This window comes from Cebidichthys violaceus, unplaced genomic scaffold (genome assembly GCF_023349555.1).
Source record: "Cebidichthys violaceus isolate CVI_PGR_0920_01 unplaced genomic scaffold, fCebVio1.0.p SCAF_184, whole genome shotgun sequence".
NCBI classification, from domain to species: Eukaryota; Metazoa; Chordata; class Actinopteri; order Perciformes; family Stichaeidae; genus Cebidichthys; species Cebidichthys violaceus.
Window position 1 is genome coordinate 111,075 of NW_027176355.1, and position 17,640 is coordinate 128,714.

Sequence of the window (17,640 nt, forward strand, 5' to 3'; positions counted from 1 at the left end):
GGTGTATGTGTGTGTTTATGAACATATATATAATGACGTCTGGCACGGTGAAATGAGGTGACCTTTTTATTTATTTACTTTTCTACTTTTAGGTTGATTGTTTATTTAGTTGTTTTACCGAAACTGATAGGTACAGCAGTGCCTTGAGCTAAATGATAACATTAGCATTTACTTGTGATGTAGTGCTGCAGGGATACGGTATATTTGATGCCCGACCCGGAAGTTAGCATCCTCCTGGTTCTCTTGAAAAAGAGCCAATGGGATTTTTCCATTGAATTTTGGATTACTGCAGAAAATAACCTCTGAAACAAATAAAACTTTATGATACTTACACATTTTGTTCACCAAGATAATCTTCAGAAATGAACATCACTTTTATTAATTTTTAAGCGTATATGCAATCGCCAGAAGTAAAAATGTGAGAACACAACAACTTTACAGTAAATTAATGTACGGAAGTACTTTAACTGTGTACAGTTTGGAATTTCATCGTGCCGGGAATGATAATGTGGTCACTATTGCATACACTCAAAAAAACGACGCTTTCAACGAACTTAATAAAATCATGGAAAGGATTTCCACACGATTAAAATGCTTTCTTTAAGCATAAAACAATTATGTTGATCCAACTTAAAGTACTTGAGTAGGATCAACTTAATTTATTAGGGTTGGTTCAACGCATTTACTTGGGTTGTGTCCAACTCAACTTAATAGGGTTGGTTTGACTAATTCTACATTAGTAAAAAATACAATAGTCAATTAATTTGGACCAACCCAAATTAATTAATTTAATCCGGCCCAAGTAAAATAGGTTGGACTAACCCTAATAAGTTACGTTGATCCGGCCCAAGTAAATTATATTGGACCAACAGAATTGCTTATTGCTTAAAGAAAGCAGTTTAATCATGTTGAAATACTTTCCATGAGTTAGCTAAGGTAATTCTAAAAATAACTTTAGTGTTAACATTTTTTAAATGTTTACCGTGAACCAGAACTAAAACTTAAGTTTTAACAAAATATACAGCCTGGTTGGCTTGAAACATAACAAGACAAACGGGAGATGTTGCAATACAATTGTATTTCTCAAAGTAGGCACTGAGTTTTCTCAACTTTCTATGACATAGATACAATCAAAATAATAAAGTACACTGCTTCACTTATTTTTTGAAAGTGCCAACATAGTGGATCTTGGTACTTATGATAAAAAACAAGCGGTCCAAAAAAACAAAAAACAGTCTCGACCTGAAATCTAAAGACTTCTGTCTGTGTACACACATTCCTCTTAAAAGATTTCAAACATTTCTCTTAAACATTTGCAATTACTAACTTACTGCATTTGTCGTTTAATGTCCTGGTGAACTCCCAGGAATACAGAAAATAACACAGAAACACGGAAGTTTCTTATCTGCTTTAGCCATCAGTGGGCAGTCTCAAACTAACGGGAAAGCTTTGTTTTGAGAGCTTGTCCTTTTATGGATAGTTTGTTTCCATCTAGTTCCATAATGATCTTCTGCAGAGCTTCGAAGGTGTACTTGAGCTCTGGAGGGTAGCTCAGGTTGAGAGCATACACAAGCGCAAGCAAAATTGACACCACAAAAGGTACATTTCCCAACTCATCTAGCACTTCCACCCCCTCCAGAATGATTCCAACATCCTCGGGGTCATCACTGGGCTCTGCACCTTCTTTTTGAATGACAAGGATTCCAAAGACTGTCTCCGCCAAGGAGCAATTAACAAGAGCAATCATTTTTCACTTATGTGCATTACATCCCATTTTTATTGCACATGTTAATTTTACTGTATTAACAGCTCAGCTATCAATAACTTTCTTCACATAATTAAAAGACATTATGACTACCTGATATTAAATTGTTTCACTGAGCCATGGTGAGCTACTTCAATGACTAAGCCCTACCAGTGGCTTGTCTGTTACCATGAAATCAGTGGTTGTTATTCTAGCATTACTAAGGTAAAAAAAGTTTCACGTTTTTAAAGCTAATAGCAACCAAGAGGAAACCCCACCCATTCCAACTGTGATCATCCCCAAATAAAGATAAAGGTAAATTAACATACCTTGTATTCCCTCACCAGCTTCTCTGGATCTTCGTTCAAGTAGACACAAAGACCTTTGAGGACACATTCCCGTCTGACGTCAACACTGTCAGTCTCAGAATGCAGATAAGAGAAAATATGCAAAATAAAATAACATTAGGAACACCATCTCAACCAACCAGCGTATTAATCACAATGATTAACCATGCATTAGTATGTGAACCCTTGGGATCCAGCAGCTGCTGGCGCTTATGACTTCAACTAAACCTTCCCTAAAGTTTCTTATTAATCTCCCAAGGTTTTTGAATGTTCGCTGCCGATCACAGCCGGGCATCACCACCCTAATTTCAGAAATGCGTATTATTCTGGAACCTCTCAATTAATTTTCAATATCCAAGGGGCGTTATTAACAGGTGCAGACAACCAATAAGAGCAACGGGGAAGTAAAAAAATACAAAAAAATCTACGAGTAGAGTAGCTTCTCTTTAACTTTTCCATTGTTATCATACCTGGGTTATGGGTACCATGATGCTCTTGATCTTTCTCCCTTGAACTCCACCTTTCTTGGCATACACCTGGATTAGGTTTTCAGAGTGAATATCCAGCTGGGAGAAGAACTTTGACTGCAAATTGATTGTTGTGATTCTCTTGAATTCTGCATTCACCTACACAAAAAAGAAATTTGTTTGGCTATTTTATTGTCACTGTTGTTAGGTACACATTTGATATTGCAGTTCAGTCTGTTCAAGACATGCAAATGCACAATACATGTATTTATCTACACATGGCTTTCCTGTATAAAAATGCCACTGTTTGTCAGAGTGCCAGCAAAGGCTGTTGCTGGCCTTCAGAAAATAAGTTTATGAGTTACTTATCTGCCAATATGTCTTTTATACGGCACATTCAGTGCAGTCCATGTATATTCACAGTAAATTATATATCCCAATAGAAGTAAAAAGGGGGCGTTCCTTCACCTCACACACATGGAAGAGAGCTGGCCACCTTATTTTGAAAGCGGCAATCATGGGTGCCTCTTGAACTACCTCTTGCCTTCTGTGTGCAAAAGTCTTCTCCATCATCATCGCCACCTTGTGCGCATTGTTTCTTTTCTGTACCAGGACACTCTTGCGATTGATGGTGCGGTCAGTGAGGTTGACCAGGACAGTCTTTGTGGGATAGCAGACACAGGACACTTTTGCAGTCAGAAGTTGCTGTAATAAAGTCAGATAGAACAATCAATTAATATCCATGAAGATTAAGTTATCTTGATGAAAAAATTATTGTTAAGGAAAGTAGCTAACGTTCACTAGCTAAAATAGTGCATTGAAGTGAAAATAAATGACATTTGAAGGCACAAGTTTCGATTCCTTGGGGGTAATACTTAGGGGTGAGACTCTCTAGGCACCTCACGATTCAATTCTGATTCAGAGGGCTACGATGTGATTGTAAAACGAGTATCGATTAATCTCAAGATTATATATTTTTTCTCACTGTGACTTTCTGCTATTTGTAAAAACAGCATATTTGTAAAGATTCATCATGTAAAAAAAACCAGATACATTTACTTCAATTATCTTTTATAAATTAAATATTATTAACAAATAGAAATGTTATCCTCAAGTTAACACAATTCTTCTATCATTGGAAAGAGAACCAATCAGAAAATAAATAAAACCGGGCCTGTAGCAACGTCCTCGTAGTAAAAACACAGAATTCAGCATGTTGTGCATCATAACAAGCTGCCCTTATTCACTAATACATCGTATAGACTTCTCTTCAAACCTGTTATAGACAATGAGCATTCATCTGTCTTACAAAAATAACTCTTTCTGGAACATATGGTAAAACAATACTTACAGTCAGGCACGTGCACAGACATTTTGGGGGGCAGGTGCTCAAACCAAAAAAAAGGGCACCCATCGCCAAAATTATTTATGAAATTAAAAATAATAATAAATAAATAAATAAAAAACACAGTAGGATATTTTCAACTTATATATTTATTGTTGTTAACAAACTAACTCAAATTATCAAATTGAATAAATAAATGAATAACAGGCAAAAACAGACAAAACAAGGCCATATTGAGCCAAATGCAATCAAAAAATACAAAATAAAAACTAGCTAGATTAGACAGCTAGCTTACATTTTCCTTATGAATAAAGATGATTGGCTACATACTACATACTGATCAACATACTTTCGAAATTGTCTAAACGGCATTTATACAACAACACAAAGAAGATGCCTGCCTGTATATCTCTCCCTCTCTCTCTTCATTAAACATGACTAACGTCAGTAAACAGCTGGACAAGGCTTTGAAATCACGGATTTCGTGAGTTTTTTGTTTGTTTATTTTTTTAGAAAACGTCGGATCAGTTGTCACGTAATGTTTTCAGCGGCGCTAATGTTGTGGTTAATTTATCACCAAACAACGTCGGGGGATTGCACAAACACCGTCATTAGCTGTTTGTCTGATGCTGCGGGTCAGAGAAGAAGTAGGCTACACCCGTTTGGCCTGGCGCTCAGCACTGCATGAGCACTAAGTGGAGGAGGGGGGGGGGGCGCGCGGCGGGGGCTTGTGAGCGCCGCGGAGCATGTCGGGGCGAAATTCTCACAAGAACTCAAATAAATGCCCCGTCAGATATCAAAACACATTTGGGGGGAATTGATGATAGAGAGAGTAATTTTTATTCTTAAATACTGATGAATGAAGAAAAAATTGGGCTCCAGTAGAAGGGGCACTTTTCTCATTCAGGGCAAAAGGGCAGGTGCTTGAGCACCACTAGGGGTCTATCTGTGCACGTGCCTGCTTACAGTGCTAAAGTGCATGGTTATGGTGACTCTAGATTCTGTGGCAATGGATGTCCACACATAGCGTATTACTACTATCATACCCGCTTTCCTCAGGTAACGCTACTCCATGCCTTTAGCTGTGGTTGGTTGTAGAGAGAGAGAGTGTCGTTGTCCGTAAAAACGTTGAGATATCTCTGTTCCAAAGTGTGCAACATAGCGCGAAAGCTCTGATTTCAATCCGGTCAAGTTGTATCCATATTCGGCTAATCAAACTCAGCTGCCCTCACCCAAACTCTGCTAGTATTTAGCCTAACTTAGAAAGTAAACAATACGCACGTGTATTAAGTCTGCTGGTGCAGGGTCAGCAGTAAGAAACGGACAGCCTGGTGTCACAGTAAAAGTTTATTAAAATAAACCTAACGGACCGTTTTTAGCTAACAATTGTAATGGTAATTTTTTACGTAGTATATATTTCTACTCAGTATATTGTATTCATGCATAAGTCATTTTGCTCTGGACTTTGTTGAACTTCACCGTGTCTCTGTTGTGCAAAAGAATAATTCTCCCTTGCCTGTTCACATAGATAACTAACTGTGTTGTATGAGAATGTTCCATGCCAAGGCCTTTGGGCTGCTTGTTTTGGTTGCTGGCCGTTTGTTTTCACTTGTTGTTCCTATCAGTCTGAGACCAAAAGTCTGAGACCGAGATGTCTGTAAGGTTGGCCATCGGCCCCCACCTTTGCTCATTCTGTATAAAGAAAGCTTGTTCACTTTTTTCGAGGTTCTTCCTCACTGAGACTGTACGCATTCTGTTGTGATGATTGAACCTTCTCTGCGCAGAGAATAAATACTTAAAAGACAACCTGGTTTTTGGTATTATGTATTTCAGCATTAGAAGACTCACGCAAAGCGGGTATAGGATTTTTTTTCCACCACACATTCCAACACAAATTCACTTAAAGTATTGAGAAAAAATATCGTATTGTTAATTTAATGGTGTCAAACTAAACTTCAACTTCTTACCTTTCGAGCTAAATATCGTTTTAATTATTAAAGTTAGCTTTGCCTTTACTAGAGTCGGTAAAAGGATGCTAACAATAAATTAGCAGTGCGCTGCTATTGGCCTTGTCTGGACTAGCTAATTTATATCCTATATTCCAGTATTAAAGCTAAATGACGGTAGTATTGACCCTAGTAAACAAAACGTGTGCTTAGTAATTTATTTTCATTTAAGTTCAGCAGTTTAGCTAGTTAACGTTAGCATGCTGACGTTAGCGCGCTGACGTTAGCGCGCTGACGTTAGCGCGCTAATTTAACTCTACAAGAAGTATGCTAACGTCATTAACATTTGTTTCTTCGTCAATGTTAGCTAGTCGTGAACACCTTAGAATATGTCGCTAACACGTTACCTCGTCATTAACAACAGCTCACCGTTCACATTGGCAATATGCTGATTTATTAGCACTGGAAAAAACAGAGATGAAACGTAAAATCATTTCATAGCATCAGTTTAATTTTATTAAAAAACATGATGAAATGGATGGCTTATAATTTATTCCATAATGTAGGGATTCTATAGGGAAACTATTTTGAACAAGACTTGCTGAAAGCTAATTTATTTTCACATCTGATCTTCTTAATTCCACAGATGACAAAAAAAAAACAACAATAAACAATAATAATAGCTTTTGATTTCTTCATGACCCCTATTGTTTTAGCACAGACAAGGATACATCAAAATAAATACTAAATATGGTCATGAGATGCTACTAACTATTGCACTGGAAGATGAGCATCAAGGCCACATGTATTTCCTTGCTACCATTTGCAGTCTGAGCATGGACTTGAAGTTAAATGTGTAATTTAAGATTGAGATGGACAGAAATGGACAAAGAAAAGAGAAATATATATCCAAAGTCAAACTTCATATTAACATACAAGGAAATTAAATGTCACAGTACTGGCCACACTGTTGATAAGTAAGTGATCTCTTGGAAGCAAAGTGTAAACATCAGTAATGACTGCTATTCACCAACACATATTGTAAAGTTGTTTACCCACCTCATGTGGCTTTCATGAAACAATATTTATGATTTTTATTAACCACGACATCACCCTATAAACTATATCACTCCTGTAGATAAGGGTCCATCCCTTCCTATCTTGCAGAACAAGGAGTTTCAGCCTTGCATCAGGACGTTGCCTGAATTCAAACTTTGGTGTGTCTATAGCTCATGGCCTGGCCATCTATCATTGTCATCCACAGAGTGATGCAAATGATCTGTGTGGTCAAAGCTTATGTCATGCAGAGCTCATTTGTAAGAGGATGTAACATTTTAGCATAAACCAATGATACCTGGTTGAATTTATTAATTTGTGTACATTTGCTTGTGACCCTATCTTACAACCTCATCTGTACTTCATCTTTACTTCATCCCTGTCATCCACAGATCATCTCTATAGTAACACTTTTATTCAATATTAAAACTTTTCATTAGACTGAAAATAATTTCACTTTGACAGGCACTAGTTATTGTTACACAGCTTTGAGCAGTTTAGGCCACTGTAAGAGAAAATGTATTAAGGAGAAACCTTCTAATTGTTTGCACACTGATCAAAGACACATTTCTCTGTGTCAACAAGTGACTGACTTTCACATGTTTATACGTAATTATGTGTCCTCTTGAGTACCAAAACAGGAGGATGGAAAGTGGTTTTGCATTAGTGTACATACAACTGGCATGTGTATGAAGAACACATCTTTGGTTCCAGATTATTCATCTGTGCACTTTAAAAACTTTGAGTTAGCCTATTTCAACTTAAATACACAAATAACTATGTAGCCTTATATTTATGAGGAGGTAAGGATGCTGTTGACTTGTGCTTTTTCAATGTTAACAAATTTACAGTTCTGACTAAAATGATGTTACTTTTCTTGCCTGGCATTTAGTAATCAAAGCATCATGATCTACAACCTGCCATATTATAATACAATATTTATAACTAATTTCATCATTTTGAAGAGGCAAATAAAGGTAAAAACCACTAGTAGCACTATGGAGCAAAGATTTTACGAGTGGTACGAGTCTCCGTTTTGTTTGTGTTGTGCATGCACATGCGTAGGCACACGGGTGATGGGATACACATTCTTGCTGCTGGTTGTACACAATTCTGCTGATCAAGAGTTCACACAGAGAAGTGTAACAATGACTGCTAGCTAGCAAACCTGGATGCAAACAATGCAGGATTTTAAACTATGTCAAAAACATATGATGTAAACATATTATTCCACAAGAAAACCCCACAGGGCACCTTTGATCCAAAAAGTGCTCTTTGTAAAAGAAAGTAGATCTATTTCTTGTTGCAAGTGCAAAATTTGAAACAAAATTATACACAAATATATTAGTAATTTACCACAGAGGTTGGATAAAATAATAAGAATGTGATCCAAAAGTCTTAAAAGAGTTGACACAACACCCCTCTGACAACGCCTAATCCCAAAATCATCAACACTATTTATTGAAAGGCTAATTACCCAACTCCATTATTTTGCACAGGTGTTCCTGTGTTTGTGTCCATCCCTTATTCTCAGCCAGTCTGTATGTTATCATTGGGTGTGTCAATCAAGCATGCTTGTCTCAAGATGAAAGAATAGACTAAGTTACATTTAGCAAAAGTACAAAGTTTCAAGCACAAATTGTCTCTCCAACAAGAGCACAGGTATCAAACTGACTCAGATGTGTGTAATTGAATAAATAGCCTTAGTCCCCCCATGGGTGTGGTTACAACTACAGGATCAGTGTACCTCTCATGCTCAGCAGACTACAACTCCAATGTGACCAAACAGTGATACAAGTACATATTAAAGTCTGACATCCTACCAACAGCTATAAAATAATGTCAGACTACATACAATAGCTGGAAAAGAACAAAGCCATATATGTTGGTCACAATAATACCATGTTTACCTCTGACATGCCAGCCCATGTCTATATGGAATCCCTGACATGTGCACATAAGGAAGGGTACTCAATGCAGGCTCATCAGCAGAGCATCAATTTGCTCACATACAATACAACACAGCATTTAGCCACTATTTGAACTCCCTTAGTTGGCAATGCTCCACACCACACCCAAAAATAAATTAAAACTAGACCTGGATTAAACTATGCTATTTTACAGTGCTACTTCACTTTTCACATGTACCAACTACTGTTCTGAGGCATTGGACTCCATGAAGGAAATGCCTGTTACAGGATGATGCCATAGGCAACAGAACCAATCTTAATGGGGGCAACACTTTGTCATTGGTTTAGACATGTGGACAACATCTGGGTCAAAATAAAAGCCTAAGAAGTGCAAACTGTCACAGAACAAGTTCACACTGGAGGACATTAGAGACAAAAGACTGGATTTCTTGCACCGTTGAGTAGACTTGAAAGAGGACAAAAGCCATGATGACACCCTCTCATACCTGGGAATTGGGGATGGTTAAAATCCTTTATCACTGGGCCTGCGTGCTAGAGGTACTAAGGTTAAAGCAAAAGCGGGAGAGACACCTAAAGGAACTTCCCAAACTGGGCCTTTGTCAAAGCAAGAATCATCTTATCTTGCGGATACAATATCTGGACACAGCGAAGTATGGACCAACTCTGGAAAATACTGCTTCCCTCCAACCTTAAAAGAACTCTATGGTGAGAGCTGTGTGGAGGTAATACCGGCCCAGACTCTGAATTTCGAAGGAGTTTGATTGAGTCAGAGTCTGGGCCGGGATTGTCTGCAAACGGCTCTCACCTCTGACGTCACAAGCTAACATGGAGTGAACTGAGCTGAAATGGTGCCGGGTAGCGGTGCAACTAACAGCGCTAACAATGGCAACAGCGCTGAAAGGGCCAACTGTGAATCCACTAGTATATATCTTTACATAGCATAAATATTTGTTTGTTGCTATATTCATGTTCGGAATGTCTTATATAACTTATTTTAACCTCATCTCATTTGAATCTAGCCATTTGCTGTAAAGTGGGTTCAGATCTTTGGGACATACCTGGCTTGGTTCCCTTCTGAGCAAAGGCGACTGATCAAGTTAGGCTAAAGTTCTCTGGCCAATTTATCCATCTCTCCCGCTTTAATGTGTCAGCAAAAACAAGCAAGACCTTGTCGTGGTACCATCTATATTGGCCTTGGGATAAAGCTGTTTCACACCTGTCAATATGTGCACCACTGTGTCCGTCCTGCTCCAGAGTTTACAATGGGGATCCTATGACAGCCCCCATGCGTACAAGTGTGCTAATGAGGGAAGAGTTTGTAATATGGATGGAAGGGAGAATGAGATGCCACAACTCTGTCCATGTTACTATCCTCTTGGGTAAACCACACTTTGTCCAGCACCACTGGGTGCCAAGCTTAACTGCTTTGACCTTCTTCAGATCTTAGTCTTTCAATAGGGCAGGGACCGCTAAACCAAACAAAAATTTAGCTAAATGATTAAGTATATATATATTTTTTATTATTTGTTTAACTGTGCCCTATTTATCTAGTTTTAGGATTTGAGTCTGGATCTGATCACATTTTAGGTCACATTTATGCAGAAATACAGAAAATTCTGAAGGGTTCACAAACTTTTTGTAGTACTGTAAATGGTGCATTTGTCATCTTGGCTAAAGGAAGGATCAAGTAACACCAGATCTATTCATGATAGGAGGTATTGAATTTACCTGCTCATAATCATCATTGCAGAGTCTGTGCAGCTTCAATCCTTTTTGCATACTGATTTGTGTATTCTCCTCCAACCATTTTCAGGTATATATGTATGACATCTGCTGTCATGCATTCTCAAGTTCATGGAAATGAACACTGGGGGTTTGTTGTTAAGAGCATCGCATTGCTTAAAAAAAGGCTGAAGCTACTGAGTTCACGTCAGAATGCTGAAAAGTAATTACAACAATAAAACATTTTCTTGCTTCTCTGTGTTATCTGGGAGCTTTTCTACATGCCTTGCCTCAATGCACAATTTTAGAACAAGGCTGCAACATCAAAAGAGATATAAGTGAATGCACTGTATCACTTCTAAGCTGTAGGGAGAGGTTAGATGATTTTTGCATACTGATTTGTGTATTCTTCTTCATTAGGTATTTCTGACAACTCGTATGCGCTCCCATTTCATGTTTCACATCAGATTGGTAAACGGTAGGCTAACTAGCACAATGAAACACTTATTCGTGTCTCTGCTTCTCCTGGGAGCTTTTCTACATGCCTGGGCTCAATGCACTGTCCCAGCCTCAGAGTTTCAGCTGGAAGGAGATTATTTGTTGGCTGGACTTTTTGACATTCATCATGATAGTTCCGCTGTTAAACAACACCGTCCAGAAGCCATCGACTGCTCGAGGTGAGTCTTACAATAAGTCTGAAAGAATATCTTCTGAGGTTGAAAATAATTACTGCCTGGTGTCAACACATGACGGCTTACACATTCAAGTTTTAACTTAGCTTTCAGGTCAGTGGAAATAGCTCGTAACATTTCCCCAAGAACTATTTAATCAATTACTATATTATCAAAGAACATCAAGTCTGCATTATTGACCTCAGTCCATGTTCCATTAAAATCTTGTTATACATGTCTGTACTGGCAGTAAACAGTGAAATTCTCACATTCTCTCACTGTCCTTCCTCTATCCACAGTAAACCCTTCATTCTGTCAAGTTATCGGAGGTTTCAGTTGATGAGATTCTCTGTAGAGGAAATCAATAACTCCACCAACCTCCTGCCAGATGTATCTCTGGGCTATGAGATATTTGATCACTGCTCAGATATACACAATTTTCCAGGCATCTTTAAACTCCTCTCAGTCGACGGCTTGATCCAACCTTGGGGTGAACCACACAAGAATGTGTCTAAAGTAATGGCAGTGGTCGGCACTTATACAAGTACTCAAGCCCTGACTGTAGCCCCACTGTTCATGATGGATCTCATTCCTATGGTACATTTTCCAGATACATCAAGTGATAAAAACAGTCTTACATACATTTAAACAAATTAAAACAGCTTTTAAATTGGTCACTAAAATAATGACAATTTCTTTATAACTTTCAAAATATACTGTATATGTTCTTATCAATTTATTGTAAACTGTGTTTTAATGTTACATTTGAGAATTTGTGAATTTGAAAATGATAATTGTTTTCCATTACTCTTTTGACAGGTCAGTTATGGAGCTGCTAGTTCAGTCTTTTCAAGAAAACAGACTTTCCCGTCTTTCCTACGAACAGTACATCCCAATAAAGACGTAATAGAAGTGATCGTTAATATTATGCAACACTTCAACTGGCGCTGGGTTGCATTCCTCAACATTGATGATGATTATGGAAACGATGGCCGGGAATTGTTCATAAAGAGGATTAAGGACACTGAGATTTGCCTGGCATACACCAAAGGCCTCAATCAATATACAGAATACTCCAAAATATTCAGACAGATAGAGGCACAGAGGATAGGTATCATTATTGTTTTTGCTCCTGAATGGACTGCTGAAGCTGTCATTGACAAAGCAATACAACTAAATGTCACCAAGAAGGTGTGGATAGCAGGGGATGCATGGTCCTTAAACAAAAAGCTCCCCAAGATGGAAGGAATCAAAAATATTGGGACTGTAATTGGGGTTTCTGAGCCAAAAGTGACAATACCTGGTTTTAGTGATTTTATCTATTCTTCCAAAAGCCAGACCTATTGTGAAAATGCAAAACAAAATATATTGTGTAATCAGGTTTGCAACTGCAGCAGCCTGAGTGCAGAAGAAATCCTTGCTGTGGACCCATCTTTTAATTTCCCTGTTTATTCTGCTGTACATGCCATCGCTCATGCCTTGCATAATGCCTTGCAATGTGAATCAGGCAGATGTAATAGCAATATTACAGTGTACCCACACATAGTAAGTATACACATAATCTGATAATTCATTTAATTTGTTCTCACCATCTGATTCTTGTAAATATATCTTACAGACAAGCTTATTTCAAAGTGTGACATTTATAGGCTAAAAACCTATTGAATCATCACCTAATAATGTTCATTGTAAACAAATGCAAGTTCTTTGAACTTTGTGTACCCACATCAGGTTCTGGCAGAGCTGAAGAAGTCAAACTTTACACTTTTAAATCAAAGTGTTACATTTGATGAGAATGGCGACCCCAACTTTGGATCCTATTCTATAGTTTTCTGGAACCAAAGTGGAGATGCAGAGGAGATCGGCTTTTATAATTTTCCCCCAACGTTCCATTTCTTCATCAACGTCACCAAAATTCAGTGGTACACAAAGGAAAAAGTAAGTTGTTTTTCCCTAGGAATAATTTATACGCTATATGTTGATTTAAAAATATTTTGTTTTGTTTTTCCACTTCTGCAATGATGTATGTGTGGATGAGTGCACATGTATTTAATACACAATATCATGAACATCAACCAATGGTGGTTGTTCATGGTGTCATTGGAAGGGACGTCTAGATGTTATGTTCAGTGTTGAAGGCATATTACAAACTCCATTTAGAATATTTAAAAGCTGTATAGGCCTAAATACCGCCACTTGTCTATAATTTGCCTCCAACCTCTTACGGTGTTATCTTGCACTTGTCCTTACTTGTCTGCTAAATCATTTTCTTGTACAGGTGCCTACTTCACTTTGTTCCCAAGAATGTGATGTAGGATTTGTTAAAAAGCAAGATGGAATCCACAAATGCTGCTTCAATTGTGAAATCTGTCCTAAAGGAACTTATATGCACAAAACAGGTAAATTATTTTATATGAAAGGAAGAAAACAAGTACAAGCAGTGCTGTCATTCTGGTCTTGATGTGAGCCAATTTCAGAGTTTTAAACTTTGTTATGGCTTACTGGGAATCCCTATTGAAAGCGAGACAGAAGCAACATGTGAGCATTCTGTCATCCAATCCACACTGACTCCATCTTCCCTCCTGGGAAGTCGAGTGGACACCAGCTGGCTAACCTGTCTTTACCAGAGTAGGGTGTGTCTGCAGACTGGACACTCTAAGAGGGCGTGGTAATTGTCAAATATTTTTTTCAATTTGGGCATTACAATCCTCTGTCAGCCAAAACATAATTTCACCAACAGGCTGCCTGAACCTCAAGCAGTTTTTAATTTAGCCAATCACTTTACAGAAATATAAGGAGGTAGGTACACAAACATCTCATGCTCCATGCATTTGTTCAATATGGTTTAGGCCTATAATACTGGGATTTCTGTTTCGCAGACAAAATTGCTTTTTGTTTCATTTGATTCAACCCAAGAAGTTTTGATGATGCAGCAAGCGAACAATAAATATTTGTAAGATCATTATTGTAAAATAACGATAGCCTTGGGTTTGCAACTTTCAACTGTCTGCGTATATAAACTCATTGATCAAAACCGAATATAGTAACTTTCACCACTGCTCATTTTAGAAAGGCCACCCCAAGACAAAAGTGTGTTTTTTGTTTAGATTATCAAACGGACAATGGATCATACACGTTTGCTTCTCGCTGCCATCATTAGCCAGCACGCCAACGAGCCTTCATTTTACCAGAATCGTGCCCAGTGGCAGACAGAATTGCCGAGTGAAAGTGAGGCTCAAGCCTTGCTTAAGCTTGATTTATACTTGTCGCAACCCTGAGGGTCAGGAGTGTACATCAAACATTTTATAACTATGCTGACGCGGATGGGCAGAGTTTAAAACGTACAAACGTTTCCTCGTCATGATTCCACTTCATCTAATGCCTGCCGACCGTCCTTGTGGAAAGTATGAGTGAGGTGTTATACTATCAAACAAGCCTACACAGACAGCTGCGGAAATCACAGAGTTCTGTTTATATTGTCTGCTTGGAGGACACGTTCCACAGATGCACAGTAGATCACTGCTATACCACTTGTAGCATGTTGGCCGCGCAGCACAATAAATTGGTGGTGCGCGGATGTCCACACAGAGCCTACACATACACCCACTGATGAAGAAATTTACTGTAGGCTAGAGTTTTGCTCATACAGTGTCACAAATTAAACGTCTAATAACGCTTCCTAAACTGTTTGATCTTTCTTTACCCACAGAGGACTTTTTAAAAGTTAATTAACCTAAACTTTATTGACAAATTGTTTCTCTCATGTTAAACAGAGGACAAGTGCATCAACTGTAAGGAAACAGAATGGTCTGCAGCAGGAAGTACATCATGTAATCTGCGGGTGGTGGAGTACATCCCATTCACAGACAGCGGGGCTATACTGATCATGGTCGGAGCCTGGGCCTTGCTGGGCCTCACACTAGCCATGTCCGTTCTCTTTGCCATCAACTACAACACACCTGTTGTCAGATCTGCTGGGGGACCAATGTGCTTCCTAATTTTAGGCTGCCTGAGTCTGTGTAGTCTTAGTGTGTTCTTTTACTTTGGAAAGCCAACCACTTCCTTTTGTATCCTAAGGTTCTTACCATTTCTCTTGTTCTACACAGTTTGTCTAGCATGTTTTGTTGTGCGCTCTTTTCAAATTGTTTACATTTTCAAAATAGCCGCCAAGTTCCCCAAGCTCCAAAGTCTGTGGATGAAATATCATGGACAGTGGCTGGTCATCACTGTGGCATTTGTTACTCAGGCACTCCTACTTCTTTTTGGCTATACTCTTGCCACTCCCAAGCCCTACAATGAAACATTTTGGTACCCAGACAAAATCATACTTGGTTGTGACATTAGTCTGAAAGCATTATTTGGTCCTGTGGTTTTACTTTTATCTTTATGCTCCCTTTGCTTTATTTTCTCATACATGGGAAAAGACCTTCCTAAAAACTACAATGAAGCCAAAGCAATAACCTTCTGCCTGCTCCTGCTGATCCTCACCTGGATCATCTTTGCCACTGAATACTTACTTTACCATGGCAAGTACCTCCAAACACTTAACGCACTGGCAGTACTCTCCAGTCTGTACTCCTTTCTGTTGTGGTATTTCCTCCCAAAATGTCACATCATCCTTTTTCAATCATACAAAAACACACAGGAGTACTTCCAAGGTCTTATTCTGAATTATAACACCAGACAGTAGCTACCAGTAAATGTGTGTCGTCTGTTTACAGAGGAAGAGATGTGCTTCAGGCCTCCTCAATACTTTCAATTAAATCACAATAATTCGTTTTTTTAGAGTAGAAAAGTACATAGTACTTTAAATCTGTCCCTGTTTTGTTGTACCCTAATTAGGTTGATTGTTTATTTAGTTGTTTTACTCAGGGGTGTAAGAATCTTGAAATTAACTGTAACAATATACATGCTAAGGGCTCTGTGGCACTGTATACACTGATAGGTACTAAATGATAACATTAACATGTATATATAACCTACTCACAATATAGTGCTGCAGGGATAAGGTATATTTGGTGGCCAACCCGGAAGTTAGCATCCTCCTGGTTCACTTTAAAAAGAGCCAATGGGATTTTTCCATTGAATTTTGGATTACTGCAGAAAATAACCTCTGAAGCAAACAAAACTTTATGATACTTACACATTTTGTTCACCAAGATAATCTTCACAAATGAACATCACTTTTATACATTTTTAAGCGTAAATGCAATCACCAGAAGTAAAAAGCTAACGTTAGGCAATAAACAAACTACACAATGGTCGCGTGACTTCTTATCAAAAAAGATAAAAGCGTGATAACATTTAGTAGTCTTACTAAATTTAGTAATTTAAGACATAAAAGCTACAACATACACGTGGGGTATTTACTTACGTACTTTATGTCATAGAACAAAACTTTAACATCTTTTAAGCTTGTGACCTTATTTCAGGCATCTAACACAAAAAAAACAAATGTAGAAAGTAATATTGTTAAAAACTAAATACCCACCATACAATAATCTGTTAACTGACACTGTCACTACATATTATGTGTTCTAGATGTTGATATGACTATTGTCTGATCCGAGCTGCCATGCAATGTCTATGAAAAGCTGCTACGAGCCCAGCGAGCTGCAGCCGTTTAAGTCTGTGGCAAAGTGTGGCCAAACTAAAGGTTGGGGATAGTTTACCTTTTGGCGGCAAATTTGGGCCAGAGACTATCCGCAGCCAATTAGTAAACAGTCCTGTGACATGTTCACCTATGTTACAAATAATTTCTTCCCTCCTAAACACGAACACTCCTCCTGGCCGCTCCTAACAGCTAACAGCTAACAGAGCTAACGGACTGACAGACACAAGGAACAAAAGCAGATGACCCGACAATAAGAGAGGGAACACACAGACTAAATACACAATGTATTAATTAACTAATCACAGGAGTGAAAGAAAACAGACAGAAAAAAGACAAAGGCAGCAAGTAAAACAAAATGTGACACATGGGAAGGGTGAAATTTCAAAATAAGACAGGACACACTTATAAAGAGAAGATTCCAAACCCAGAACACAAAATCCTCTAGATGTGATCATCTTCTAAAGATGCAACACATGTGACACATCAACAGAAAAGTAAAATAAAGGGGTAACTGTTGTATGAGACGTGCAAGTGAAAAAAGCATTTGATACACTTTCAGTCTAGACGGGGGTCATTGTGGTTTGTATTCATTCAATCAAAAATTACAGCAGTGGTTGTTGCAGACACACCTGGTGGACTTTTCATATAGTTTTCTTGTTAGATTGTATTACTCATACTATTATCCACATAAAGTTAATTCTGTTAAGCCCTGCATCGATTTTGATGTTTACATGTAAAGCAGTTATATAACAATCATTTGGAATGTGTGTGATTTCCGTTCTGTTCCGTACAGATTT

At 38.2% G+C, this 17,640-nt stretch overlaps 1 protein-coding gene across 1 annotated transcript; it reads left to right on the plus strand.

The window, feature by feature from the left end:
- The first annotated feature begins 10,996 nt into the window (after positions 1-10,996).
- On the plus strand, positions 10,997-15,919 carry LOC137874305 (taste receptor type 1 member 1-like). The gene is made up of 6 exons (XM_068712937.1): positions 10,997-11,235; positions 11,529-11,826; positions 12,049-12,774; positions 12,961-13,167; positions 13,508-13,628; positions 15,003-15,919. Exons 1-6 carry the CDS (start codon positions 10,997-10,999, stop codon positions 15,917-15,919), a joined length of 2,508 nt encoding a protein of 835 aa, XP_068569038.1.
- The last annotated feature ends 1,721 nt before the right edge of the window (positions 15,920-17,640 follow it).